The sequence below is a fragment of the Anas acuta genome, chromosome 4 (genome assembly GCF_963932015.1).
Source record: "Anas acuta chromosome 4, bAnaAcu1.1, whole genome shotgun sequence".
Lineage (NCBI taxonomy): Eukaryota > Metazoa > Chordata > Aves > Anseriformes > Anatidae > Anas > Anas acuta.
Window position 1 is genome coordinate 796,654 of NC_088982.1, and position 26,668 is coordinate 823,321.

Genomic DNA, 26,668 nt, shown 5'->3' on the forward strand with positions numbered 1-26,668 from the left:
GGCTCCTTGTATGGCCGGGCTGTGGGGCGGTAAAAATAACCCCGGGGTGGCACCGGGGGAGGGGGGGCGTCCACAGGTACCGGGTGTCCCCCCCGGTGTCCCCCCCGGTGTCCCCACAACCCCACCGGTGTCACCGTGACCCCACAGGGGGGCACGGAGGGGCCCGTCCCCGGGGCTCCCGGCAGCCCCCCCAAGGTCAGTGAAGGCCGGCGGGGGCCCGGCGGGGGCCAGGGAATGTCCCCAATGCGACGGGGACGGGGACACGGGGACACGGGGACGGCTCGCCCCAGCCCAGGAATTTTAGGACGCCGCGGGGACACCGGGGGCCCCGTACCGGGACTGGGGGGGGTGGCACCCGGCAGCCCCCCCGTACCCCGTCCCCTTCCCACCACCTCCTCCCGGTTCCCATTTGGGGCTGACGGTTTTGGGTTCGGGCACGCTTCTCCCCCCCTTTTCCCCATCCCGTTGGTGTTTTGGGGTGAATTTGCGCCGTTTTGGGGTCTCCCTTTTTTTTTGGGCTGGCACCCGAGCCGTTTGGGATGGCGGCGAGGAAATTTGGGCGTCACTGAGCTGGGAGCTGCTGAGCGGGCGCTAATCCCGGCGCATGGCCCCGTGGCCGCCCTCCAAGCCCTTTTGGGACATTCCCGAGACGTCGGCCCCGGGACGAAACGGTGCCAGGGGTGGGCAGCACCGGCACTGCGCCTCCCAGTGCTCCCAGTGGCTCCCAGTGCTCCCAGTTCCCTCCTGCAGGCACCCGCTGCCAGGCCCAGGAAGCACATCTGCCCCAAAACAGGGTGTTTTTGCCCCAGAAATCAGGCCAGGAGCAGCAGCAGCACCCGTAGGGAACCAGGTCCCAGCCCCCAGGCTCCCTCCTGCTGCCGATTTTGGCTTTTGGAGCGCTCCCGTGAGCATTTTTTGAAGCTTTTTGGGTGTTTTTTTGGTGTCGGGGGGGTGTTTACATTCCCCAAGCTTAATTAGTGTTTCCCTCCTAATGATGCCTTTTAAGACCACGCTTCTCTAATTGCTGCCGGGTGCCGAGCACCCGCGGGGACGGGGCGCCCCTCTGCAGGCTCACCCCACAAAACCAGGCACAAAAATCAGTTTTTTGGCTCATTTTCCCCTCATCGCACACCCTCCTGGGGCTTAACCCGCTCCTCCTCTCAGAGGAAACCCCCCTCAGGCAGCTGGGGAGGCCCCTAGGTGCTGGAGGCAGGAGGAATTTGGCTTTTTTGGAGGAATTTGCCTGCTTTGTGACTCCAGACGTTTTTTTTTTCTTATTTTTGGCTGTTTTTTCTCACAGCTGTCGGGGCAGCACCACCCGCAGGAGCAGCACAGCAGCGCTGCAAAGGCTGAGCGTTCATCTCAGCTTTTATTTATATTTATATTTTTATTTTTATTTTTATTTTTATTTTTATTTTTATTTTTATTTTTATTTTTATTTTTATTTTACTTTTACTTTTACTTTTATTTTTATTTTTTATTTTTATTTTTATTTTTATTTTTAATTTTAATTTTTATTTTTTATATTTTTATTTTATTTTTATTTTTATTTATTTTTATTTATTTTATTTTTATTTTTATTTTTATTTTTATTTTTATTTTTATTTATTTATTTTTATTTTTATTTATTTATTTATTTATTTATTTATTTATTTATTTATTTATTTATTTATTTATTTTATAAAGCTTTTGACCCAAACTTTTATTTTCCAACGAGACGTTTCAGCCTCCCAGCAGGTGCTGGGCACCATCAGCCGTTACGAGGTTCCTAAAACCACTGATAACTGGGTCAGAGCTCGGTGGTCATACCATAAAAGCTCAACCCCTCTCCTAGCCGACAACCAATTTCCCAAAATAACCTCCCAAAAATGACTTTCCCAGCGAGGACCGTCCGTGGCAGAACAGACGCAGGCACACGTCAAGAAATTTACCCAAAAATTCGATCCCAAAGCCTGGGAAATGCGGCCTCCAGCTCCCCAGCTGTGTTTTTTCCACCGCTGTGGGGGGGGAACGGGGAACGCCTGCGGTCTGCAGCAGGGCCGGGTGGCTGCAAAAAGCCCGAAATATTTGGGAAGCTGAGCTTTAAAAGTTTCCAGGCCTGATGTGCTGGAGAGGAACCGAGCAGGTTTGGAGACAGAGCAGCGAGCTGTTTGTGTCAGCCCAGCTTTGTCAGGAAGCCGAGTGCTGGTGAATCGCTCCTGGTGGCCGCACACAAACTGAACTGAGCCGAACCGACCCGAAAATGCCCCAAATACGCCCCAAAAACCACGTTTGGACCCTGTTGACACAGGCTCCGTGTGGTGTGGGGCAGGGCTGGTCCCGTGCCTGCTTTGTACCGAGACTTTTTGTTTGGGTACGGTCACCGTGATGGAACAGTGGTGTTTTGGGGTGACCCCATGGACAGTTTTGGCAATATTTGGGGTGTTTTGGGGACAACGTGGCCTCGCAAGCAACCTTGGGGCTGCCTGGGGGGCTCCCTGCGCCCACACCAAGGCGGCTGCCCACAGTGACGGACCCTTTGGGACTGTAGGGCCAGCACTGAAGCTACAGGTTAATTGTGGTTGGTTAATCAGGCTGGGTTAATTACGTTTGGGGAATCGTGCTTGGGGAACCATGCTTAATTACGGAACCGTGCTTAATTATGTTTGGGGACGCGGCTGTATTAGAGGCTGCAGGCTGCTCCCAACTACCAGGTGTTAACACTGCTGCTGCAACAGCCAGCGTGCAGCCCAGGGAGGCTGGGTGAGTCAGATCCTCACGCTCTGTACCCGTATTAATTAAAAAATAATTAAAGGCAGGCGCTGCAGCCCCATGGACGCCTGACGGGAGCCTCCCGCCCGCTCGGCGCCGCCACCGCGCTCTAAAATGGCGGTCGCCGCGTGCCGCTTATATAGGGAGGCGCACTCCCGGCATGCCTTGCGGTACCACCGCCCGCCCCGCCCCCTCAGCCACACTCCGCGCATGCGCACTCCCCCTCAGGCTGCGGGAGCGCGGCCGCGCACGCGCGGTGCGAGCGCGGTGCCCTCACTGAGAAGCCCCTCCCTCCGCGGCGTCATGCGCGCTATGCGCATGCGTGCCCGACCTTCTGGCTGCTCTCTGCGCCTGCGCAGAGCCCTAACGGGAGCAGAGGGGTGCGCGGTGCGCATGCGCAGTGCGCATTCCCGCCGCCTCACGGCCCCGGTGCGGCCCCGGTGCGGCCCAGCCCGGCCCGGTTCGGCCCGGCCCGGCCCGGGGAGGCGGCGGGGAGCGGCGGGGAGCAGCCGGGAGCGGCGCGGAGCCGAGCGGAGCCGCTGGGTTGCGGTTTGCCGGAGGTAAGCGCTCGGCCCCCGGCCGCCCCCGGGCTGAGGGGACGCACAAAATGGCGGCGGGGGGGGTGGGGGGGGGTCGGGGCCTGGTACCGGGGCCTGGGCTCGGTCCCGGGGCCCGGTCCCGGGGCCTTGGGGTGCTCAGAGCGCGGGGCCGGGTGCTGGCCGGCAGCTGGGCAGTCCGCCCCTGGGGAGCGGTTTGTTGGCTAAAGGAGGCGGTAATGGGTTGGAATTGGTCAAAAAAGGGGAAAAAGCAGCAAAATTCTCCTCATTTCGGGCAGCAGAGTGGTGTGGGTCGCGGTGCTGAGGTGGGAACCTGCAGATGGTCACAGAGTGGGCTGCTTCAGAAGGTCAGACACATCCATCCTCAGTGTACGTGCCCCCAGATACAATTATTTCCATACAATAATATAAAATGGTTAAATTTTTAATTTATTTTTTTCCAGGGTCACTTAAAAACCGATCTAAACAAATCATGAAAACCAATCGCGTTTTAAACCAGCGCGGGCGATTGTTTTGTTCTCTCATATCTCATCCTGGCAGCGAAGCACGGGGCTGGTTCTGGGCTGTGTCCCCCCCGGGTCTGGGGTCAGTCAGTGGGATTTTGGGATAACGAGGTCTTGAGGCTGTGAGCTCTTGCAGAGGGCGGGTGTAGGAGCGAGGTCGTTATTTTCCCCGTTGGAGAGGCACCCCTCGAGGGCAGCCAGCCTCTTTGATTGCTCTCTTGTCCAGATTTAAAAGGGAAATCTGCCAGCGCTGACAGAACAATCGTGCGGTTTTGAAGGGTGGAGGACGTCAGGGACGAGGCTGCTCCCTCTCCTCTGCTCCCTCTCCTTTTCCAGCTCGTACACCAAGTGATATCACCCAGTGTTTTTTGGCCAGGGGTGGGGTTCCAAGCGGCTACAAATGCTGCTGCTCCCTGCGTTGCTCTTCCCTCTTCTTCCCCCTTTCTTCCCTCTTTCCCCCAAATCACCGTTTGTCTTGGGGCTGAGCTCAGCAGACGCTGCCGTACCCGCGCTGACACAGAGGAGCTCCACAGCTTGGTGTGAACCAGGCAGAACGCTGGAACGTTTTCGCAGCGTTTCAGGTTTAAAGGTAAATAAAATGCTTTCTGCTTGCTTTGCCATCAGGTTAATTACCGTGTAAGGAGAGGTTTTTAAAAAGGACTTTTAGGCAGCAGTGTCTGTGTTTGCTCTGTGTCTGGGGCACTCCACATGGGGTGTGCAGAGCTCCGCGTGCCTCAGAGCTGCTGTGTGTGTGCAGGGAGCAGCCCGCGGGGTTCGTGGTGCTCGGAAATTTGAGGTGGAAAGTAAAAATTCCCTAAAGGCCAGTCAATTTCTGCTGTGAATAGTCAATAAGGGTGCTGAAATGACCTTTTTTGGCTTCTTTTAAGAACTACTTGCTGAAAACCTTGCTCAGATTTATTTATTTAGTTATTTGGAAGGCTGGGGCGGACTCTTTGGAAGGTTGCAGGGAGCTGTGCTGTGCGTGCTGCTTTTTGCCTTCCCAGGTGCTCGTTGTTCATTTGTGCTTTTTCTCCCCTCTGAGTAAATTTTTGAGTAAATTTGTGCTTTTTTTCCCTCTGGGTTCCTGCAGAGCTCGTGTCCTGGGTCCTCGAGCGGCTCGTGAGCCCTCCCTGTTCTCTAAGCCCCCGGGGAGGTGGTCCAGCAGGAGGATCTGCCTGGGGAGGATTTTGGGGTGCTCCCCGCAGCTCCGTGGGGCTGTGACGGCGTCGTGGGGAAGCGCTCGGTGGCCTCAGGGCTCTCCCCCCGGCTGGGGGTGGGCAGGAGGCTGGGAGGGGACAGGCAGAACAGCCAACCCTGCGGGCTGAGGGCTGTAACTGCCACAGCTCGGCCATAAAACCGGGCCAGAGGGGCACGGGGCAGGGGCTGCCTCGTGGCTTTTGGGGTCGTGTGGTGCCAGAGCCCAGCTGAGCGGCAGGAGGTGAGTGCCTGCCTTGTTTGTTTGCCCATACCCCGCTTATTCCCACTCTTCTCTCACACTGGGGAGCGAGCGAGTTCAGCTTGAGGCCCCGCTGCCACTGAGACAGCTTCAGGACACGCAGACCTTTTTTATTTCCCACTTTTTCCACCAAAAGCTCGACCTCGGCAGCGCTGCAGGAGTTGCAGTGCCCTTTTCCTTCCCCTCTCTGTGCCGCATCTCCCGGCTGGCAGCGCTGCCGTGCTCCCTGCACCCCTGGCAGTGCAGTTCTCTGCCTCTCGTTACCAGCTTTCCTCCAGGTTAGTTCGTTAATAAGCTGTCACCTTTATTAACATCCCCGCCTGGTTTGCCTGGGTTGGAGCAGGCAAAGTGGAGAGCTAAAAGGGGAAGCGGCGAGTTATCGCTGAGCGTGTGCTGGGGCTGCTGAGATGAACGAGCTGCTGGCAGCCGGAGCTTTTTGCTAAAACAAAGTGGGAAGAGGTTATCTTCAAGTTCAGCCGTAGAATACTCGCTGAAAAGCAAACTAAACTCCAACTGTTTTGCTTTAAACTCCAGCTGTTTTGCTTTAAAATGTTTTATTCCAGCGGAGCACTACGGGGTGAGGCCTGTGCCCATTTCCCTGCTGAACAGATCGCTCCAGAAAACTCCTAAGGCAGGGGGGTAACTTTACAAGTGGCCCCAAAGCAGAGGCCCCCTCCTCCTGGCATTTGTTATGGACTGACCGTGCGTTACAGCAGTTAGTTTTTTTACCTGCCAAATCCTCGTTTCTGACCGGGTTAATTGCCTGCTGAGGGCCCAGAGGTGTGTGTGGGGCCGCGTCACGCTGCGAGGTGGTGGCGTGGGAGCGTGCCGGGGCTGAAATCTGCAGCTCCTGGAAGTCCCAGCGACGGGAAGTCCGCTCCTGAGCTCCTGGCCACGTCCCCTGGGAGCTTCCTGACCCAGCGAACGCAGGTTTGGTTTGCAAAGCTGCACATTTATTTTTAAAATGTTCCCTGCTGATGTGTTCCTCGTTCTGGGTGGCTCCGATATTGTTCCCTCTCCGACTGCTTTCCAAATGAACGTGCCGGGAGGTGGTTTTGGTTTTGCCCCGCAGTGATGAGGGTTCCAGAGGAGAGCGAACTGAAAGGCAGGAGATGACTTTGGGGTTGTTTGCGTGACGCTCCCACTGCGTGAGGGGGAAGACGTGGAAAGGGGTCGGGGTGAGAGCCCCTGGTGCTGCCCGGTGGGGGTCGGCTCCTTCCCATTATTTTCTGAGGGAGAAGGGATGTAGTTCGTGATCCTGTAGCTGCTGTTCCTTCTTGGGCTGACTTCAGGCTTTCCTCATTTAAATAGAAATAATGGGATGGGACATAAAACAAAAAAGGTCGGGACAGGTTACAGAATTCATCCTCAGAGTGTGAAACTCGCTGCTCGTACGTGGCTCGCCTCTCCCAGGCTACAGCTGCGTGCGGGTTTTGAGTTGGGGTTCTCAAACTGCTGCCTTACGGCGAGCAGTCCTGAGGGAGGCACCTGCGTTTATTGCAAAACTTCTGTTAGGAGTCGGGTTTTTTTAGGCTGGCATCACTTTGTCCTGCACCCCCTGGTTTTGTGGGTGTCCGACTGCTTTATGGGATTGAATTCTTGGTGCTTCCAGCCGAAATACCGGGTGGTGGTTCCCACTGCCCCTCTGCTGGTTTTATTCTCGAGCATAGCTTGTTCTGATGCGGCCCCGCACATTTCTATTTCGAGTTGTTTGGATGTAAGATCGTGCCTGTAACATCTGTGGGATGGAAACCTTCCAGACACAGAGCTCGGGCGCTGTCACACCCGCTGGCTGCTTGCGGGGTGTTGTAGCTCACCCGTGGGGATCGCTGCGGGAGTGGCCCCCCGAGCGCTGCTCTGCTGGCTCCAGCTTGATCCCAAATAACCAAACATCCAGGCTGTGACTGCTCCGAGCTCTCCACGTAATGATTTCACTTACAAGTCCTACTTCGTAAACACTTGGAGAGGGTTTTAATACCTTGGCTTACTGCTCCTGACACGGCTCCAAATTGAAATAAATGCAAACTGTGCCGAGCTGCCGTGTCAAGCCGTAGGCAGTGCTGTTGAAAGTGTCCTGGCTGGGCACGGAGCTCGTGGGCACAGCTTGTTTGCTGAAGGGCTGTGTGTTGGGTAAGGCTGTGCAGCAAAAAGGTTTTGTGCAACGGGATTTCGCTTTCGAAAGCACCGCCTAAACTGTCACTGAAGCGCTGTTGCCTGAGCTCCCTTCTTGTCCTCCCCGGTTATAGAACCCGCTGCGTGACGCAGGTGAAAAGATGAAACAATCTAACGCTTGTCTTTTAACTTTCAGCTTTGTGCTGTTCTTGGAAAGTTTCGCACCACTTGTGAATTCCTTGAACCTTGGCATTGCGAGCCCACTTCTGTTGGGCCCTCCTCCCTTACAGCTTGCCCAAATTAAGACTCACTTGGCCCTCCAGCACTTGACCTCGGTTGCTGCCAGCAGCTCCGCACCTCCTCATGCTCGGTTCGGTCAGGCATTGCTGAAAAGCACCATGTTTAGCCCTCGAGGAGCGCTGCCCCAGAGGCCGAGAGGACCCAATCCGGCCGGCGCCAAGCCCCCGGGATCCTTTAGGGGAGGAGGCGCAGCGGGGCTGCAGAGAAAACCTGCGCCGGGGACGCCTCCGGGAGCACCGCAGAGATTTTCGGGCCAGGACAGCTTCCAGTGGACAGGCTCGCAGAGGATCAACGTGCGGGTGACTCTGCACAGGGCCGATCCGAGGCAGGTCAAGGTGAAGACGAACCTCCACCAGGAGCAGAAGGGAGAGGCGCGCAGCAGCCGCTGGGACAATAACCCCCCCTGCTCCGCCGGGGCCGCCGCGCAGAAGCCGCCCCCCCCGGCCCGGATCCCGGAGCAGAGCGCGAACGCCCAGAGCCGCTACACGCCCGAGAGCGCCTCCAGCATCCTGGCCAGCTTCGGACTCTCCAACGAAGACTTGGAGGAGCTCAGTCGCTACCCAGACGACCAGCTGACGCCCGAAAACATGCCCCTCATCCTGAGAGAGATCCGGATTCGGAAGATGGGTCACTCTTTGTCAGGTCTGCATCCCCCAAGCCGCGGAGAAGAAACGCTGGGCGGAACGAGCGGCGCGGCGGTCAAGGGCAAAGTGATCGATTACGAGCACGGCAGCAAATACGATTACACCGAGGATCCCCTGGAGGTGCGTGCTTACAACAGCGAGGTGCTGAACGAGGATCCCCTCGAGTCGCGCATCTATAACCCCGAAGCACTGGCGCCAGAGAGCAGGGAAGACTTCCAGCGAGAGCAAAACGTGCCCATGGGCGTCCCGCCGCCCGGCGTGCCGTGCAACCCGGTGTTCCCCGTTCAGGATTTGCTGAAACCGCCGGCTTTCCAGAACGATTCCTCCACCTCCCGCTCCTTTTTTCCAGCCGAGGCCGCGGGCAAAGTGTCCGGGCTGTGCACAGCGCCCGCGGGGCTCCCCGTGGTGAAGCCGGTGTCGCAGCCGGCGGTGCCGCCCGTCATGCCCCCCATGCTGCCGCCCCCCATGCTGCCTCCCCTGGCGCAGCCCCTGCTGCCTCCCGTCATGCCGCCCCTCGTGCAGCCGCCCGTGCCCCAGCACGTGATGCCGCCCATGGCCCAGCCGCCCTTTTCGGCCGAGCTCCTCGCAGCCGTCGGCCAGCACGAGCGAATTCAGCACGAGGCCGGGAGCAGCCAGCCCGCCGCGCAGAGCGGCTCGGTGGCGGGGCAGAAACCCTTCCAGCCGCAGCCCGAGGGGCCGATTAAATCTCCTTTCGGCATCGTGAAGGCCTCGTGGCTCCCCGTGTTCCTGCAGTCCGATGCCCAGAAGATCAAAAGGCTGCCCACGCCCTCCATGATGAATGACTACTATGCCACGTCTCCGAGAATATTCCCCCATATGTGTTCTCTCTGTAACATAGAATGCACTCATATGAAGGTGAGTGGCTTTCAAAGATTATTGCCTAAGTTGTGCTCAGCGCCTTACCTGCTGCACTGTTTCATGAGCTAATTTTTTTTTTTATCGTGCATTGAATGAGTTGTGCTGCTGCTCGGCAGTCTGGGTGCTTATGTGCTAATTGCAAAGTGCTAGAAACCCTGCTAGGGAACGGTTATAACCTCGCTGCACAGCGTGTTCTCTCTCAGACTGCATTTCAGAATTGCCCTGCACGTTATTATGGTTTCTTTGAATGTGAAAAATGATTTATGCCTTCTGCGATGGGATTTCAAGTGACAGAGCAAACCCTTTCCCAGTAGGGTCAAATCCATCATCCGGGTGACTAAAATGCGTGCAGAAATTGTGTGCTGGATCTCAGCGGGGTGCCTGAGATGTTCATATATTCAGCCCCACTCCCGCAAAGTCTGCCTTAAGACAAAGCAGCCTATTTATCTGCAAAAATGTAATCTTCCAAATGTGGTCTGGGTGACATTGGCTGGCCCAGAGACTGAAGGGCAGCTCTGACGAGTACACAAAATGCTTCCATTCATCCGACCTAGCGTTCAGTTCTGGAGCAAGTCACAGTTCCAGCTCCCGGCAGAGGGAACTGGGGAATATGGGGAGAGAGAAAAGAATCCCAAAAGCTGTAGATTTTTTGTGAAAGTCCTGAGCTGGATATGTCAGAAATATGGGAGAATGTCATTTAAAATGAAACAGTTCTTATTAGTTTCATGTTTACAGACTAAATAGACTTCAGCAAGGTTGGGAAGTGTGTAGGGGACACTGCAGTTTGGCAGAACCGTGCAGGGCTGCAGGCCCTGTTTGTGCTGCAAAATTACAAAAGGGAGCGCACAATTAAGATGGAGCCAGCTGCATTGGGGACTTCAGAGTCCAAATAAATGTTCAAGCACTTTCACATGGGAGGCACTGACGGCCAGGAAGAATTGCAGCTGCTCGGGCGCGTTACAAAACTGAAAGGGAAGCTTGATTTAAGATAAAAACGTCTAAAATTGAACAGGGCAACAAGTTGGTGTTTGTGTTCACAACTGGGCACAGCGCTTTGGAGAAGTGCGGTCTGTGTAAGTGTGAAGTACTTGGTAGCTTGCGTACTGCTTCTTGCTAAAACCCAGTAAATGTTTTTTTTACTAAAAACCAATTGACAAATCAGCTGAATTTCTGGGGGAGACACAGATCTGTAAATCCTCGTTTTAATGGCCCTCAGCGTAGTGTGTGTTCTCCAGGCTCCCCGATCCCACTGCACCTTTTCTCCTTGTCATGCCAGCTTCCAGCTCCAGCATACGTTAACTTGATTCTGATGTGTTTTTTTTTTTATGTATATGAGCTGCTGATTACGCATCACATACCGGTTTGGGACAAGTCACGTTCAAACAATGATGTTTCAAAATAATAAGATTAATTATTTTTTTTTTCCATACTGCAAGAAATAAAACTCTGTTCGAGCAATGTTAGAGCTGTACATTTGTGAATTCTAAAGCATGAAAAATTCCTCCTGCATTTATGGTGTGGGTTTACAAATAAAGCTGTGGCTCGGTTGTGTGGCTGGAGGTGCCCTGGACGTTGGGTTTTGGAAGCGATGAAGCCCCTTGGAACTGGCAGATGAGCGGTGGTGAAGCGATGGAGCAGGAACCTACAGCCTCATGGGGCGTGAGCTGTGCTAGCACAGGGACATTCAACGGGGAACAGAGGTAGTTTGCCACAATTTTGACAAATGTTAGTTCAGAAATAACAGGATGAATTCACAGTGGATGTACTCCGAGGGCTGTGCCTCTGATGGCTCCAGAAGCCCGACCTGCAGCCACCTGTAGGCAGGAGGTGAGTTCTGGGCTGGTGGCTCCCCTGTGCCTGCTGCCACGAGCCCTGCAAGAGGAGCTATCTGGTGAGTGAGGCTGCCTTTGGTCTCGTCTCCCCAGCACACCTTGAGGGGAACCTGCATCTTCAGGAGCTGTTCTGGGCCGGACTGGTGAGGCACGGGGACTGCCCAGCTGCAGGAGGCCATTTTGGGAACACTGCGTTACAGACGGGTGTCTTGTCCCTGGCAAGTTGGAAAGGTTGGATGGCTTCGGGAAGGAAGGAGATGAGCAAATAGGATGGCTTGAAACAAGAGCGGACGACGAGTTATGAAGAGGATGAAAGATACCAGGTGAAGAAAACCTTTTTCTCCAACACTTGAGGGGACTGAACATCTGAAAACTGTTTGTGGTGTTAAGATAACGGATTTCACAGAGCATTCATGTGCTGCACTGCCTTTTGTAGGTTCTTTTAACCCAGCCTTGTGCAGAAGTAGACTCATCTAGGGTCCATTTTCTTGCCAGGGTTAACACAGAAGCTGTGCTGCCTCTCAGAAGAGAACTCGAGCAGGTTACCTGATGTCACATTATTGAACTGACAGATTTACAGCTGGCTGCTGCTCCTGGAGGGGCCTGCGGAGCTGCGGGGGCTGGTGGTGGCTGAAGCCTGCTGTCTGCATCATCTCAGCCCCGTCGCCCTCGTTCTTGCAGCGTGCCTCTGCCATAACAGCAGCGAAACCCAGCCAGGGCTTTGTTTTGGCTTGGAGCTGAAAAAATGCTTCTGCTGTTCCCCGAAGCATCCGATCGGCTCTCCCTGGGGTTTTTATCCGCTGACGTATTTAACTTTGCTTAATTAATGAGGGCTGATGGAATAAAAGCCAAAACGGCCTTGAGAGGTCTGCGGTGTTCCCAAATCCTCTGGAGCAGTGCGCTGCGTGCAGCTCCTGCCGCTCAGCACTCAGTGCACTTTCTGGTTCTTTTGTGATCTGGGGAGAACCCCGAGCACCCCTCCTGCAGCGCTGTTTGTGCGATCATTTATTTGGAGGCGGCGTTGTGCTACGGCTCTGCTCACAAGTCAGAAGTTACAACATCTCCCAGCGGCGTGGCGCAGCCACCGCGGCTTGCTGTGGGGAGAAGCATTTCATAAGCCCTGCAGGGCTGTTAGCTTCACACACAGATCTGGCAAGTCTGAGATGACTTCTGGACCTGGGAGGAGTTCTCAGAAGCGTCCTGCGGTGGTTTTTCAGGGAAGAATTATTTTGTCCTGGGTTAGATGCGATCTCACCTCGGCGTCCTCTGCTTTCAAATGTATTTTCCAGCCTCCCCGACGTATGAAAACATTCCAGGAATACTTCACAGAGCAGCTTCGCTTCCAGCTGGGGGTTGTGGTCATGCTGGAGCAGTGAGGTGTGGTTTCTGTCTCCAACCATGCCCTTTGGGAACAGAGCGGGGCTGTGATGCTAGCAGCAGGAGGGTTTGTGTGCACTGGAAGCCCTGTGCTGATGAGTAAAGCACCACATTTCAGGGTCTTCTTCCAGCTAAAACAGATTTAAAGCCAGGTTCCTGGCCCAGGTGACCTCCAGAGGTCCCCTCTGACCTTACCCAGTCTGTGTTGTGGTGCCCTGGGCTTTACCCTGCACACAGTCCTACAGCCTCAGGGTTCCCCACAACAGGAATTGTGGCTGCATCACTGATGTAGTGGGACAAAGCACGGTCCTGCTCCCTCTTCCTCCTGGCTTTTCTGTAATGTGGGCTGGGCTGGCACAATACCCTGAGACCTGCTGGTCCCCCAAAATTAGGTAACGGCGACAGAGCTGCTCTCCCTGGCCCGTGTGGGTTCGTGGTGCAGTGTGAAGCTGGCTGGGGGCTTCCTCCTGCCGGGAAGGATCCGTCCGGTGGGACAGCCTTGCCAGAGGGACTGGAGTTTTTCAGAAGACTCAAAAAGGGCGAGGAATTAATCAAAGAGGAGGAATATGCAAAAACGGAGGCTCCTGCGATTATACGAAACGCAAGAGGGCATCGGCATAGCGAAGGCTTGAAGAGGAGAAGAATGGGGGTTTTGTGAGGGAGGAGAATATCTCCTTGTGGGCCTGCCAGCCTCCGCAGTGCCCGCTGCTCCGGCAGATGAAGACCAGGGGAAGCAGAACGGCCTCTGCTGGCCCTCACGGACACCGGGTGTGCTTTCTGCGCTGGGCAATGCCTGAAGTCCCCTTGCCTTTCGTTTCCAACAGCTAATTTCAGCCCTTCAGTGACAGTTTTTCCATCTAACTTCAAGGCTACGGACAAACAGCGTTCTTATGGATGGGATCGCTCAATAACCGCGTGTTACGAGGACAAAAACAGCTTATCGTGAGGAATTGCTTGCTTTTTTTTTTACTCCGGAGATGGTTGAGCAGCGTGTCTGCTTCTTCAGGAAGTGGAAGTAAGTCTGGTGCTTAAAACGGGCTGTGTTTGCTGTAAAAGCTGTGTGCAGCATAAATAGCTGGGGTGGCTCTGTTGTGTCAGATCTTAGTGCTGTGAGGCTGGGGCTGGAAGCGCAGGGAGCGGCTGTTTGCACCCCGTCCTCCGGGCTGGCAAAATGCACAAAGCTAATCGTGGTCGCATCAATTCCTCCCACCTCACGTGCTCTGAGTGAGCCATCACCAGCTTTCCTTTGAAGCGGCGTGTTTTGCTGCCAATAAACCAGAGACACTGCTCGCTCGGTGTTTTATAACCTTGTATAAACCGGCACGTGCATTCCAGAGAGTCAGGTAATTTCAGAACAGCGAGGCATTTTGTAAAGCCGGGCCTGTCAGTTGCATTATTCACCCATTATTGTTTAAAATACCGAAGCAGCAGGAAGTTGGCCTTTAAGGATGCTCAGTGATTGTCACGACGACGTGATACCCTCCTGACACGATCCCTCCCGACGTGATACCATCTGAGAGCAGGCAGCAGCTCTCGATCAGCGAGCTAACCGGAGCAGTTGCTTCCACTGGAGCACCACTTTAGTCCAGCATTACTCCTACAACTACAAGAGCAGCCTTGGTGCACAGCTTCCTATAGGGGCACTAAATCAGTGTTTACCTTAACCCCATGCATAAGCAGTTTTCAGGTCTGAGGGCTCCCGTTGTACTCGTGGGTGTGCAATGCTCATCCCAGCAGCTGTTTCCCAAGTAAGGCTTTTGCGAAGGCTTTTTCTGCCTAGAAATTCACGGGTGGGTGACAAGATTCATTGGGCTTTTGAGTGACCTTTAGTCGGAGCGTGCTCTTAGGAGCGATTGTGCTCGGAGCACTGCTCAGCCGAGCTTCCACAGAAATGAGACTTGGCTCGCCGATAGCACGTTGTGTCAGGCTCTCTGCTGTACTCAGCTTCTTGTGCCGCCTGCGTGTTCATACAGCCTGACAGCTCGTGAAGGCTGCTAATGGCTTTCTCGTTACGTACAGCCAGCTACTGGATCAGCCCTTTGTGCTGGAGATGTGGTGACAGCGGCGCAGGGTGCTGATGGAGGTAGCAGATTAATGTAATGCGATGCATCCTCTGCACTTTCCACCTAAATTCCTTCGTGTTTTTTAGCAGCCTTCCATAATCATTAAGCGTTCTCATCGTTAGCGTAAGGAGTGGTAATCTCAAGTGAGAAATGTGACCCCGACATCAGATCATTTGTTAGTAATGTACTAGCAGTGGAAGGTAAAGTATGACAGCGCTTCAGGTTGTGGTCAAATGCTAACGTTTTCCCTGCTAATCGAACTTCTCTGGATGTCTTCTCTCCACCTAGGACTGGATTCTGCACCAGAACACCCCCTCCCACATCGAGAGCTGCCGCCAGTTACGCCAACAGTAAGGAATTTGTTTAAAAAGTTCATTTAGGCCAAAAAGCGCTTTCTGTGCATGCACGTGGTTCCTCAAACCGTGCTGGGTGGGTTTCCGTGGTTCAGATGTCAATATCTGAGCACTGTTCTGAATTTGTTTTAGACTATTAGGTGAAGGAAAGTGGCACATGGTGCTGCTGGAGTCCTGCACGGGAGCTTAGATCTGTAACAGCTGCTGCATGTGAGACCAGGGCTGTGCCCAGGTGCCGCTCTCTTTGCTGACAGTTGTGTTTCCTGCATTTAACAGGTACCCTGACTGGAACCCCGAGTCTCGTTCTTCAAAGAGGTAACTGCTTTTTGCTTACAGGTTGTTTTAAATTTGTCACTGTTACAAGTATTTGGGAATGAACGCAATGAATTTTCCTGCTTTGTTCACTGACGAGCTGTACTGGCGGCCTCCTTGCCTTTTTGTTGTAAAATGGTGTTGCCCTAAATCCTTTAATCAGGTGAGTGGCACGGTATCCAGAGTTCCTTCACGAGAATGAGAGCAAGCTGTAGGGAAGTCGGAAGGCTGGCACTGTCAGAGTCACCGTGGGCATTTCTCATAGCTGTGCCTCAGTCTGTCGTGGTCAAACTGTGAGGAATGTTTTAACAATTCGTGTCCATAAAGAACAATTCTGTTTGAATCCTGTCTGCCTCTGGGTCCTGCACTGGCAATTTAATTCTTGAACCACAGATGCAGTGTGTCCCAGTCTCCCCCTCATTCTAGTCAATTTATTTATTTATTTATTTATTTAATCCTAATAAAAATAAATAAAAATATTTATTTATTTTTTATTTAATCCTAATTTGAATCCTGAGCCATTTATAACAAAACTGAGGGATTTTGACTTTTAGACTTAAACTTTTTTCCGGTTAAGCCGCTCTTGTTAGCAGCTTAAAGTCTATCTGACAGTAGGCTAGCCTTGTGTTGGCTCCTTATTCCCCAGACTTTTTCGCCCATAGATCCCTTGGGAAGCTATGGGATCGCAGGCTGAAAAAGCAGTGGAATTGATGAACTCATGTCTCTTCTGCTTAAAACTTATTCTGTTTACAATTACGTTTTATAAAAACACACCCTGCAGACTAATTCCGCTTGGATCTCAGCGAGATGAAGTTATTCTATTGCCTCAGTGTTTGTGCATACCCCAACTTTAACACAAACAGGAACGATAGGACTTTCATTTTTGCTGCCATGCCCTGTGACCCCCATTAATTAGACATGCTTCGTGGGAAGCTGACTATTAGTTGGAAGAAAAAAAGGCTGAAAATGTAGGTCAGGTTAATTTGCAGAGTGCATCCAAGGTCTCTCCATGTTCATAAACAAAGAGCAATATGGTGTTAGAGGGAAATAAAACAAACTTCAAACTTTCATGGAGAGTAATTATGTTTTAAAACCTCAAACTGAAATTGCTGCAGAGCTGCAAGTGCTGCTGCTGTTAAACACACCGGGGATAAAGGGAACTGCCCCAAACTGGAGGAGCTCAATAAGTTGGACAGATGTTTACTAGCACTTTGAGAGTGATCTGTGCTTGCAGGTGGGGCAAGAGCCGTCTTTTTGGGTGGTGCTTCCTTGAGTCCTGGGTGATGACAGCACGTCTGCAGCTGGGGAGTCAGAGCGACGGCCGGGCTGCGGGCGCAGGCTCAGGGCAAGGTGCTTGGTGCTGTGACCCTCTGGTAGCTGGCTTTGTGCTTTGTTTTTACAAACGGCTTTGTTTTCCTAATGCATTCAACCATTTCTATGGAGCGCAGGAATACCAGGATTGATGTGGCTTTTTAATTGTGTTTGAAGGTTGCTAATTAAATACCACTTTTGGGATGCGCTGTGCAGGGCGTGTTGGAAGGCATTTAGGGGACTGGAGGTTTTTCAGCTGACCTCAGCTAGCTGCTGGCCACACAGGTCTTGTCGGCCCCTTCTCCAGTCTGCCAGGGGGCAGCCCTCTCTCCTGAACCTACTCCATCTCAGAGGAACTTGGCCTCTAAAATGAGGCCAAAAAAAAAGTGATAGTAAGGCTGGATGTGGTGCCTCAGGAAGTGCTCTTGTTCTAGCTTGACTTACAAGCCTTTCATTTGACACGTGTTGCTCACGTTGTGCTAAGACTTCTGCATTTTGGTTGACCAGCATATTTTCTTCCCAGTGGGTCTAGTTGTGCTGGGCAGGCATGCCGTGTCAGTCATTTCCCGCTGTGTCTCTTAATTTTGGTGCTAAAATTACCGGTGAGATTCTGCTTCTTGTTCCGAGCTGAAGGGCTGCTCCATCAGCCACTTTTTTAATGTGACATCTCTCGGGCACCGTCTGCTCTACCTGGCTTTGAGCACTGGGGTGGACAGGGGATGTTTGTCATCGCAGGGTTCAGTACGGGCTGAGAAATTGCAAAGTGGCAGGCCAGTATGCTACGGCCAAGCACTTGTCCTAGCTTGCCTTAAATATTCTGGATAATTTAGAATATACTCTGTGCATTTTCAAGGTTTTCTCTTTTACTCCTGTGATCTGTTCAGTCCTCTAAGAGGACTGTTGCTGTGATGGATCTCATTCCATGTTCTTCATCAGCTTGACATCTCCATAGCCAAAGTATGCATTAGGTGTGTATTTAAGCAGTTCTGTGGAACCCATCTTTCAGTCTAAATCAGTCTTATAAACGTAACAGTGCGAGGTTGCCACCTTCCAAAGTAAATTTGGAAGAAGCAAAGTATCTTCATTCATTACTCTTTCATGTATTCTTCTCCTATTTCTGTTCATTTTTCGTAGCCCTGCAGCTTGTAACTTCAGAGTTGTCTTTACAGCTTTCTCTCCGTGCAGGTATTTCTCTCCCACTCGCCTCTCAGTTCTATTTAACATTGGTGACGTGGTTACTCCAGAAATAGAAGCATGTTTGTTAATAAATTAGGCTCTAAGCATTGTTGATTTTTTTTAAATTTCTCCAGAAAGTCTGTTTGAACAGGCGCAGGTTAATCATTCTCTGCCGTGTCGGAGCTCACTGAATGCCTTTATTCTGCTAGAAATGCTGGTGACAGGAAAGAAAACCAGACCCCGAAGCGGCGCTCCAACTCTGCCAGCCCCAGCCCCAGGCGTTCGAGGGTGGCTGGCTCCAGCTATGTCCTGCGGCGGTCGCGATCGCGATCCAGGAGCCCCGGCCGCTTCAGGCCAACAAGACCACGAAGCCGAAGCCCACGGCAGATGCGACGGCTCAGCCCCAGGCACAGGTCGAGGTCACCACAGCGGTCAAGAAATCTGCTGAGAACAAGTCCGCGACCTCCGAGGTCTTCCAGTAATGACTGGTCCAGGAGGGCGACCCGATCGCAAGGTACAGGGCGGATAACACTTACTTAAATCAAATCGAAGCTTCCTTTAATTTCAGGAAGGCAGAGTTCATTTCAAGAGGTTTATCCGTAGTTTTCCACCGAAAATCTCTGTTAAAAACAACTTTTCCTTTTGCTGTTGCTTTGAGAGGAGTGTGCTTAGCAGGAAACAGGCATTCTGAAACATAAAAAGTCTTCCTTGCCTAGTGTCAGAAACTGTTTAATGGTTCCAAACCACTGCTGAACAACTGCCTTTTCTGGGTGTTTGCTCAGTTTTTAAGGCAGTAAAGATAGTCAAGAACTGCAAACAAGTGACATTTGAAAACAAGAGGATGCTTGCTTGTTCAGCATCAAAAAAAGTAATTTTGCAAGTGTGCAGTGTAGATGTGGAGAAAGAAAAAGCGATGCTCAGAAACTGCATTGAATGCAGGTGGAATTTATGAGGAAAAGATGAAGTTTTCATAAATAATTTAGTTGACATAAGGGCGTGGTACCTGAAAGGCTTTCAGTGAAGCATACTTCATAACATTTTGTTGCACCACTTTGTGACTCTTCAGCTCATTTCCTCCAGCTCGTTGTTCTAGGAAATTTTGAGTAAACTCAGTTCCTTGTAATTAATTCTGAGTTCATTCTCTGCCTGAAATACAAGTATGTGTGGAGGGTTTTGTTCCTCTTCAAATTCTGAAGAGCGAAACAAAGGAATTTCAAAGGATTGGTTCTTTTTTCTTTGACCCGGATACTGTGCCTTTGTTTGTGTGCGTTAAGGAAATTAAGAGCAAGGGAGCTCTTACGGGAAAGAAGCTGGAGTTGTGAAGGGACAGGCATTTTCATAGAGATAGTTATAACAGCAAAATACCATTCTAATGTAGCACAATAGGTAGAAGAGGCAATTGATAACCAAAATATAATCTTTTCATTGATTTCCGCAAAAACAAAGCAAATGGGAAATTAAAGTTGTATCAGATTGTTAAAGAGCAATTTAAACCCGCACGTTAGGCTGTAGGACAAAGTGACAAAGAGCAAGACAGCGAAGAATACTGAGTTTAGCAGAGGGCACCAAGCCAAAAAGCACTGCAGTGCATCAGTATGTCAGAGAAAGATCAAAGGCTTGAAAAGTTGTTTTCTTTTTTTACGTTCCCTGACATGCAAAATTCTGCAGACATTCCCTGCTCTGCCATTCGGCTTCTTGCAGATGATATTGCCCATGTCATGTCAGCCTAACTAAAAATGTCAGGTTATACAACAGCACCGTGAAAGTAGTACAGAGGTTTCTTATTTATAGGCCACCTCTGCTGGGGTGTGATTAAGGTTCTCGAACTTCAGCAGGTTGCAGGATTGAGTCAGGAATAGGGAATGTAGAAACCAGAACAGCAGCGTAGGTAAGGGCTCTTAAAACCAACCAAAAACGGGTTTGTTTTCCCTTCCCCTCACAGACAGAAGGGCAGCTTTGGAGGCAGTAGTGAAAAGTTTAGGACCTGGCTTTGTAGCGGAGTTCAATAAGCATAAATCACTTCAAGCAGCTGGGCTAGGATCCTCGGGATCGGGAAAATCACCATCCTCTCATGGACCCCTAGGGAAGATGCCTGGAAACATGAAGAAGCCGCTGAAAAGCGTTTCACCGAAGGCTGCGAAGAAGGACATGCTTTCTCTGCCTGGGTCAAGTTCTTCTCCTGAAAGTGACGATTCGCCCCAAGACAAAGAAGTGGAAGAGGATGAGGAAGACTTACCCGCAGGAACCAGCGGACCTCGTCCTTCTCCTTATAACAGGGTGAGCTTCTCAGTGTTTTTCTCTGTGATTTGAAGTATTTGCTTTGTATCCCATTGCAGGGGGATCATGTGTGGAAGGATTAACTGTTCTGTTCGCTAATTCTGTGCAATAGATAGTGCTGTGATAGTACAGCTTCGTGCTAAGCACCACAGCAAGCACTTTGTAACAGATGGGAAGCGCTCCAGGAGGTTTGTGTTACAGCAGCAGAAAGAAATTCCAATTAAGCTCGGGGCCCTGTGCTGCTGTGCACTTGTTTGTATAAATGGTGTGTGATGAGCTCTGCTGGAAGGTGCTACCGTGTAAGTATAAGGGATAGGAGGCAGAAAGTACTCATTTTCATGTCCTGCACAGAAGGCGAGGCAGAGGAACTTCTTACTCCTCTTGTAAGAAGGATTTTAAGCCAGTGTCGACTTTGTCCATCAGATTGGGATCTCTCGGACACGCTGCACCTATAAACCAGGACACACAGCACCTATAAACCAGACTTTTGTTTTAGTTACTCTTTTTGTTTTATTTACTCTTGGGTGTCTGTGGTAGATGCAGTTGTCCTTGGTAGATCCTAGCCTCTAAATGATAAGGGAAGAGAACACCGCCTGCTGATACTGAAGGCTAATAGATAGTGAAAGGAAGGTAGTGGAGTTGGGCAACTCTTTCCCCACATAGCCTAGACAGCTGGAATGACGTTGGTTTTTAATACTTAGTAAAAACAAGACAGTTGTACACTGTTACTTGATAATCCTATCTGACGTCACCTAATAATCTGGAGGTTGTTTTGTCTCTGCTCATGGCAGGGGGTCGGAACTAGATGATCCTAAGGGCCCTTCCAGCTCAGGCCGTTCTGTGATTGGAATTACGGATCTGTCCTTGTGTTAAAGAGCAAAAGCCTCAAAACACCTCAGTGAGCTAAGCAGTTGGTCTGCTCTGGGGCAGTTTCTATTGCAGATTGTTTTTCCTTTGTTGTACTAGACTTAACATGGAAATTGCTTATTTTTGTTCTATTTTTTACTTTGTAGCTGTTGAGAGAGGAACTGCTCAATTGCGGGACAGTCCTTCAAATATCTGATTTACCTGATGATGGCTTTTCAGATCAGGATATTAAAAAAATCGTTCAGCCGTTTGGCAAAGTCAGTGATCTCATCGTACTGCGCTCTAGGAACGAGGTGAGTTTTCCAGTAGAAGGTGTTTGCGCGAGAATGCAAAAGAAACTGTCAAACAATAAAAGCTGCAGTACCTGTAAGCTCAGCTTGTCCTTTCGGATAAGGCTTCCCGAGCAGGTTGTCATTAAAAATCACATAAGTAACCTTGAAATAGCAGCGAGTCTTAATTCTATGCTGCTACCTGAGCCTTAATTGTTAATTGTTCAAGGAGCTAGGCTCCCTTTTATGTAATACTGCAGTCTAAACTTTGTCATCAAACTCCCCATGAACTCTGGGAGCACACGCCGTTCTGTCGTGAGCAGCTTTTCTAAAGAAAAATTGCAGAAATTTGCATCTTGTGCCTACAATATAAGTAAAGCCTGAAAGTGCCTTTTATTTTAGGCCTACTTGGAAATGAACTACAAAGAAGCAGTGATAGCAGCTGTGAAATACGGTGAAACTGTGCCAGTGCTGGTGAATGGGAAACGGGTGAAAATAAGTGTAGCAGAAAAGCCAAAAGCATCTCCTGGCCAGGTAAGCAGTGTGTTGGTGAATAACGTAATATTTTCTGTGTAGCTTGGAATTCTAATCCAGAAACCAATGTTCTTAAGAAAAATATTTAGTTGTTTTAGTTGATAATTTTTTAAATTGCTTTTCATAAGCACGAGTCAAAAAATATATGAAAATCCTCTTGTGAATTTCAGATTTGAGCTTTCTGTTTTTCTTGGTTCGGATTGCTGACTGTGAATAGTATCAGTTTAACAAAATGAAAGATGCAACCTATCCAATACAAGGTATAAGCGATGCAATAAAAGTTCTTCTTTCTGTCTGCTTTAGGCTAAAATGAGCATCAAAAAAAAGACTCGGATTGTTAAAAAAGTTGCGCCGAGTACAAAGTAAGTGCTGCATTATGTCCGTTAATGTCACTCTTACTGATAGCCACTGGAAACCAGGTGTGCTCGTATCTGTGTTTTACTGGTTTGGAACTTCTAAAGCTATTTTGATATTCATGAATTGTCTTTGAATCTGATTTTTCTTTATCTTTTCCCCATCTGTTCATAATAGAAAACATCAGAACACCACCGCTAAGACAACTAAATCTGTTACAGGTGAGGCTTTGACTACCTTGTATCTGATGATACCTTTGCTCTTCATTCCCATTTCTCTGTTTTTATGAGTGCTTTATTTAATAGTGACTGAAAGCAAGCCCAGAGAGGTATGAGAAAGTGAACAGCTTATACTTTCAGATGTCTTCTTTTTCATGTAACCTGGGTGGCTTGAGAAACACCCACAAGCAGCAATAAAAATAATAATAATAAAAAAGACCCATGCTGATACTCTGTAATTTTATATATTTGCACCTATCAATTCGTGATGCTTGTGGTGTTTTATCCTCAATGAAATTTGTGTAATTCTTTGAGTTGCCTTTGATATAATGCATCTAACAGTGCCTTTTGCAGTTAGTTCTAGTGCTTCTCAGTGTCTTATTATCCTTAAATGTACAAGTTACTTTTAAATTTATGCTCCGGTCATCTAAAGATTGGGACAGAATCAGTTATTGTTACTTAGTCTGGCAGAAACACCTGTATGTCACGCTTTAACAAGTAACTTTCTTTTAGTACTTTACTGAAAAAGAGGACAGATTGTGGCAAATACATGAGAAGCCAATGAGATTTTACAGAAATGCTGGTGTTACACACTGAAAATGAAAGCCAAATCATTTTTGCTGTTTATTTTTTGGCTTTCATGGGTGCTTGTTTTGAATGTAATTAGGGACAAGTCACTGTTTTTTGTTTTGCTGGGAAAATTCAATCAGCTAAAACTTACAAGAAAAAAAATTAAGAGGTGCTGTTTCAAGTTTTTTTCATTGATGGGTATGTCACTTCTGAATCTAGTTTGTAAATTGGAATTACAATTCCTATAGCAGTGCTTCTCAGAGCTGGCTCGGATGGAAACAGTGAATTGCTTACAAGCATTTAAGAGAAAGAGGAAATGAACTTTTTTACAGCAGAAGGGTTGTGTCACCAGAATCCTAAATAAATTCATGAAGCAGAGTAACTTCTGTGACTTGCGTTCAAGTTTGTTGTTGAATTAACGTATTTTTTAGGTTTTGGTGTTTTTTTGTCATACCAGTTGAATTGCTGCAGATCAGATGATTTCTGTACATATTTTCATCCTCTTTACTCTTTATTTATTTATTTTTTTACTCTTACACAAATGTAAGACTTAAGCATTTCTGCTGATTTGTTTTTGGGTATTTTACATAGGTAAAAAAGAAAAAACTAAGAAATCTGTGGTGACAAAAGATAGTAAGATCAAGAAAACCTCAACTACTGCAGGTAAGGCAAATGAGAACTTTCAGTCTTTCCTTGGACCACACACAGAATGGTTTGGGTTGGAAAGGACCTTAAAGATCACTTAGTTCCACTCCCTGCCAGGGAGCCCAGGCTGCCCCCAGCCCCATCCAGCCTGGCCTTGGGCACTGTCAGGGATGGGGCAGCCACAGCTCCTCGGGGCAGCCTGGGCCAGGGCCTCACTGCCCTCTGAGTGAAGAATTTATTCTGAATATCTAATCTAAATCTACTCATGTTTAGTTTTAAACCATTACTCCTTGTCCTATCACTAAAATCCCAGATAAGGTGTCTCTCCAGCTTTTTCGTAGATCCCCTTTAGGTACTGCTTTCAGTACAGGTGCTATTCTGCTGCCTTCCACTTTCCAGATGAGATATTTAAGGGAGTGAGTCCAAACCTTTCACACCTTTCACAGAGTTTGCAATACAGTAGTCTTAGATAGGTGTGCACTCTTCTCGCACCTTGTGAGTTTGCTAATAGTGATAAGCAGTGCTGCTAGTAGGTCTGGAGTAGCAAAGAACCAGGTAAAGAAGATGATTTTTGAGAAAGCAAAATCATCTTACCCCTTCATGTAAAGACAGCCATGGAGGTGTTTTGTGAAGCTGTAATGAGCTGGTCCTGCATATTCATTTTCTGCTCATTTGTGACAGGAGGTCTGAAAAAATCTTTATCTTGCTGTTACCTTCCAGCAAATTCAGTAGAAAATAAGTCTGAAGATCTTCAGATCTCAACAGAAGCTGAAATGGACACTGGGGAGGCTGAGCTGTCTGACCCAAAGAGTGTTACGGAAGCGGACAAAGTTACAGAGGCTCTGAAGGTGGTAGAGACTCCGACCAAAGGAATTGATAATCCTGCATCTTTATTAGGTAATTCTGATATGATGATGCTGGTTTTAGGTTACTTTGCTAGTTGTAAGTTCCATAAATTTGACGTTGTGGTATCTTAAAATGTTTTGTAGAGAAACTTGCAGAGATGCCTCAGGTGGCAGCGGTGGACTTGGATGAAATTAAGGAGCCTTTAACTGATCAAGGTAAATTGCAAACTGGTGGCGTTTTTTCATTTCTGTCCTAAGCCTCTCTGCTATTGTGAATTATGTCAGAATAGCACCGAGACCAGGAACTCTTCAGAAACGAAGATGACCCAGGATATCAGAGAAGGAAATTGGTTAGCTTCACTGACCGAAACATAAAAGAACACTTTTATGGGACTGGGACTGAAGAAGAGTGGCCAAAAACCCCTCAAAATTCACATATTTTTAGCTGGCATAGTATTTTTGCCTAGACCTTTTCTGTGCAGCATGGAGTTTTATTTGCAGCTCATCAGAGGAAAGGAGTAAGGTCTGCTATGTATTCTGTTTACAGCCTCCCCACTAAATCTTTTAATCTCATTGCTTTACAGTACATGCTTAGGAGCTGGTTCAATGGATCCTATTGTCCCAATATTTATAACTGATGAGTAACAGAACTTGTTTAAACATGATGTATATTAATTCTCAGTTATTATGCACATGATAGTGGTGGATATAAGCATTTTACAATAGAAGGGATTCTCCCTTAACTGCTCTGATTGGTGGTTTCCTGTTCTTTGCTGTTTGTGTTTTCCTGAGTCTCTAAGATTTTTTTGTGGACTTTTACCAGGAAAAAGAAAAGAAAAGAGAAACAATATGGGCATGTGCTGGGCACCTACAGTATCCCAGTATGCCCACAAAGAAATATTGTGGCTGTGATTATTCAGCTGATAAGGCCTTAATGTCAGCAAAGCATTTGAGTGTTAAACGAAGGATTTAAATTCAAAAGCTCCACTTTTTAATTTTATTTATTTTTTAATAGAAGCTGCTGTAGCGACTGTGAAGAGTGAGGAATCAACAGAACCAATTAGCAAGGTCAGTCTAAAGGTGCTTGAATCTGTGGATGCTGTGGGGAGAGATCTGGTGCAGGTTTCCAAGTGATGGTTCTGCTGTCAGAAAACCTCTGGTTTAAATCTTTGTCTGTTAATTTATTGTGGGAAATAGTGACTAGTTTATGTTTTCTGGGCTGTTTTTGATTTGATAGACTTCTGGCTTAATTTCCCACAGTTTGTTGACTCTTTGTTTACATCAAAACTACTTTTTATGCTGATTATTGCCCTTCTGTGGATTTCTTTTAACTCTCTTAGTTTCTCAAGATGTAGAAATTGCATGTATTGACTTGCAGTGTTTGACGTGTGGGCATATCATGGATATGAAGTAATGGCATAATTATCGGGGGGGTTGGTTTGGTTTGAATTTTTGGTGAGATGGCAAGAGAGAGACCAAGGTTTGTACGGAATTAGTTTGACCTGGATACATCCACAATTAGGCAGTATTTAAGGTGATTACATGACATAATTATGGAGAGGGGTTAAAAAAATGCATAATGTGCTTTGCTACTAAATCCTACCAAGGCTTTAATATTCTTTGGTTTGGGGGTAATTGCATGCATAACTAAATGCTTTTAAGCAAGTGTTTCATTCAGTTTAATGGTGGCTTGACATAGTAAAAATAAACGTCCTCGTTAGTCATACAGCAGTTTTGGTTTGGAGTTGAAGAAACAACAGTAATACTTCCTTTCATTTGTTTACAGGAGCCTGATGATATCTGTGTGGTTCTTATTTCAAACTTGCCTGAGAAAGGATATTCTGTCGAAGAAGTTTCCAACCTAGCAAAGCCATTTGGAGGACTGAGAGATGTGTTAATTTTATCATCTCATAAAAAGGTATTCCAGCGTGTATCTAGTGGGGTTGCTACCAGGAGTAGCAGGAAATATGCTTCTAACGAATGTAAATGTGATAATGCAGCGTAGCAGCCATTGATATGTTTTTGCTAAATTGGAGTGTCTTTTTCACTTTTTTATTTTCTTTATCTTAAAAGGCATATCTTGAAATAAATAGAAAATCTGCCGATTCCATGGTTAAATTTTATACCTGCTTTCCAATGTCACTGGATGGGAATCAGCTCTGCATCAACATGGTGCCTCAGTATAAGACTATAAAAGATGAAGTAAGTAATAAAATATTGACATTCTATGATACGTGATAACATTTCAACACAGAGCAGGATTTTGTGTCTAAGCTGACTTTTGAGCACTGCCTGTTCTGATAGCGTGTCCTACTGAGGACTCACGTTAAATGTCTTTTGGGGTCCTGATCTGCTACCAGAATAACACAGCTGTCAGAAGTGCTCATGCTATCACTTTGACTAATAAAGCAGGAAAAAAAGTTGTCATTTCAATTAGGGAGTCTGTGATTCCCAATTAGCTAA

The 26,668-nt window shown here is 48.7% G+C and overlaps 1 protein-coding gene across 4 annotated transcripts in view; it reads left to right on the plus strand.

The window, feature by feature from the left end:
- ZNF638 (zinc finger protein 638) overlaps window positions 1–26,668 on the plus strand; it is a 48,512-nt gene that overhangs the window by 661 nt on the left and 21,183 nt on the right. Inside the window, exons 1-16 of one of the 4 annotated variants that reach the window (XM_068679474.1) lie at window positions 2,851–3,311; window positions 7,576–9,199; window positions 14,763–14,824; window positions 15,104–15,142; window positions 17,836–18,140; window positions 19,569–19,903; window positions 20,917–21,063; window positions 21,442–21,573; window positions 21,877–21,935; window positions 22,105–22,148; window positions 23,307–23,378; window positions 24,081–24,257; window positions 24,350–24,421; window positions 25,221–25,273; window positions 25,992–26,123; window positions 26,279–26,407. In XM_068679474.1, the coding sequence (XP_068535575.1) occupies window positions 2,866–3,311; window positions 7,576–9,199; window positions 14,763–14,824; window positions 15,104–15,142; window positions 17,836–18,140; window positions 19,569–19,903; window positions 20,917–21,063; window positions 21,442–21,573; window positions 21,877–21,935; window positions 22,105–22,148; window positions 23,307–23,378; window positions 24,081–24,257; window positions 24,350–24,421; window positions 25,221–25,273; window positions 25,992–26,123; window positions 26,279–26,407 (3,828 nt within the window). In that variant the 5' untranslated portion in view covers window positions 2,851–2,865. Of the gene's footprint in view, window positions 1–2,850; window positions 3,312–4,242; window positions 4,401–7,575; window positions 9,200–14,762; window positions 14,825–15,103; window positions 15,143–17,835; window positions 18,141–19,568; window positions 19,904–20,916; window positions 21,064–21,441; window positions 21,574–21,876; window positions 21,936–22,104; window positions 22,149–23,306; window positions 23,379–24,080; window positions 24,258–24,349; window positions 24,422–25,220; window positions 25,274–25,991; window positions 26,124–26,278; window positions 26,408–26,668 lie in introns of those variants that run through there. The other 3 variants (XM_068679475.1, XM_068679477.1, XM_068679476.1) reach the window with 3 other exon arrangements.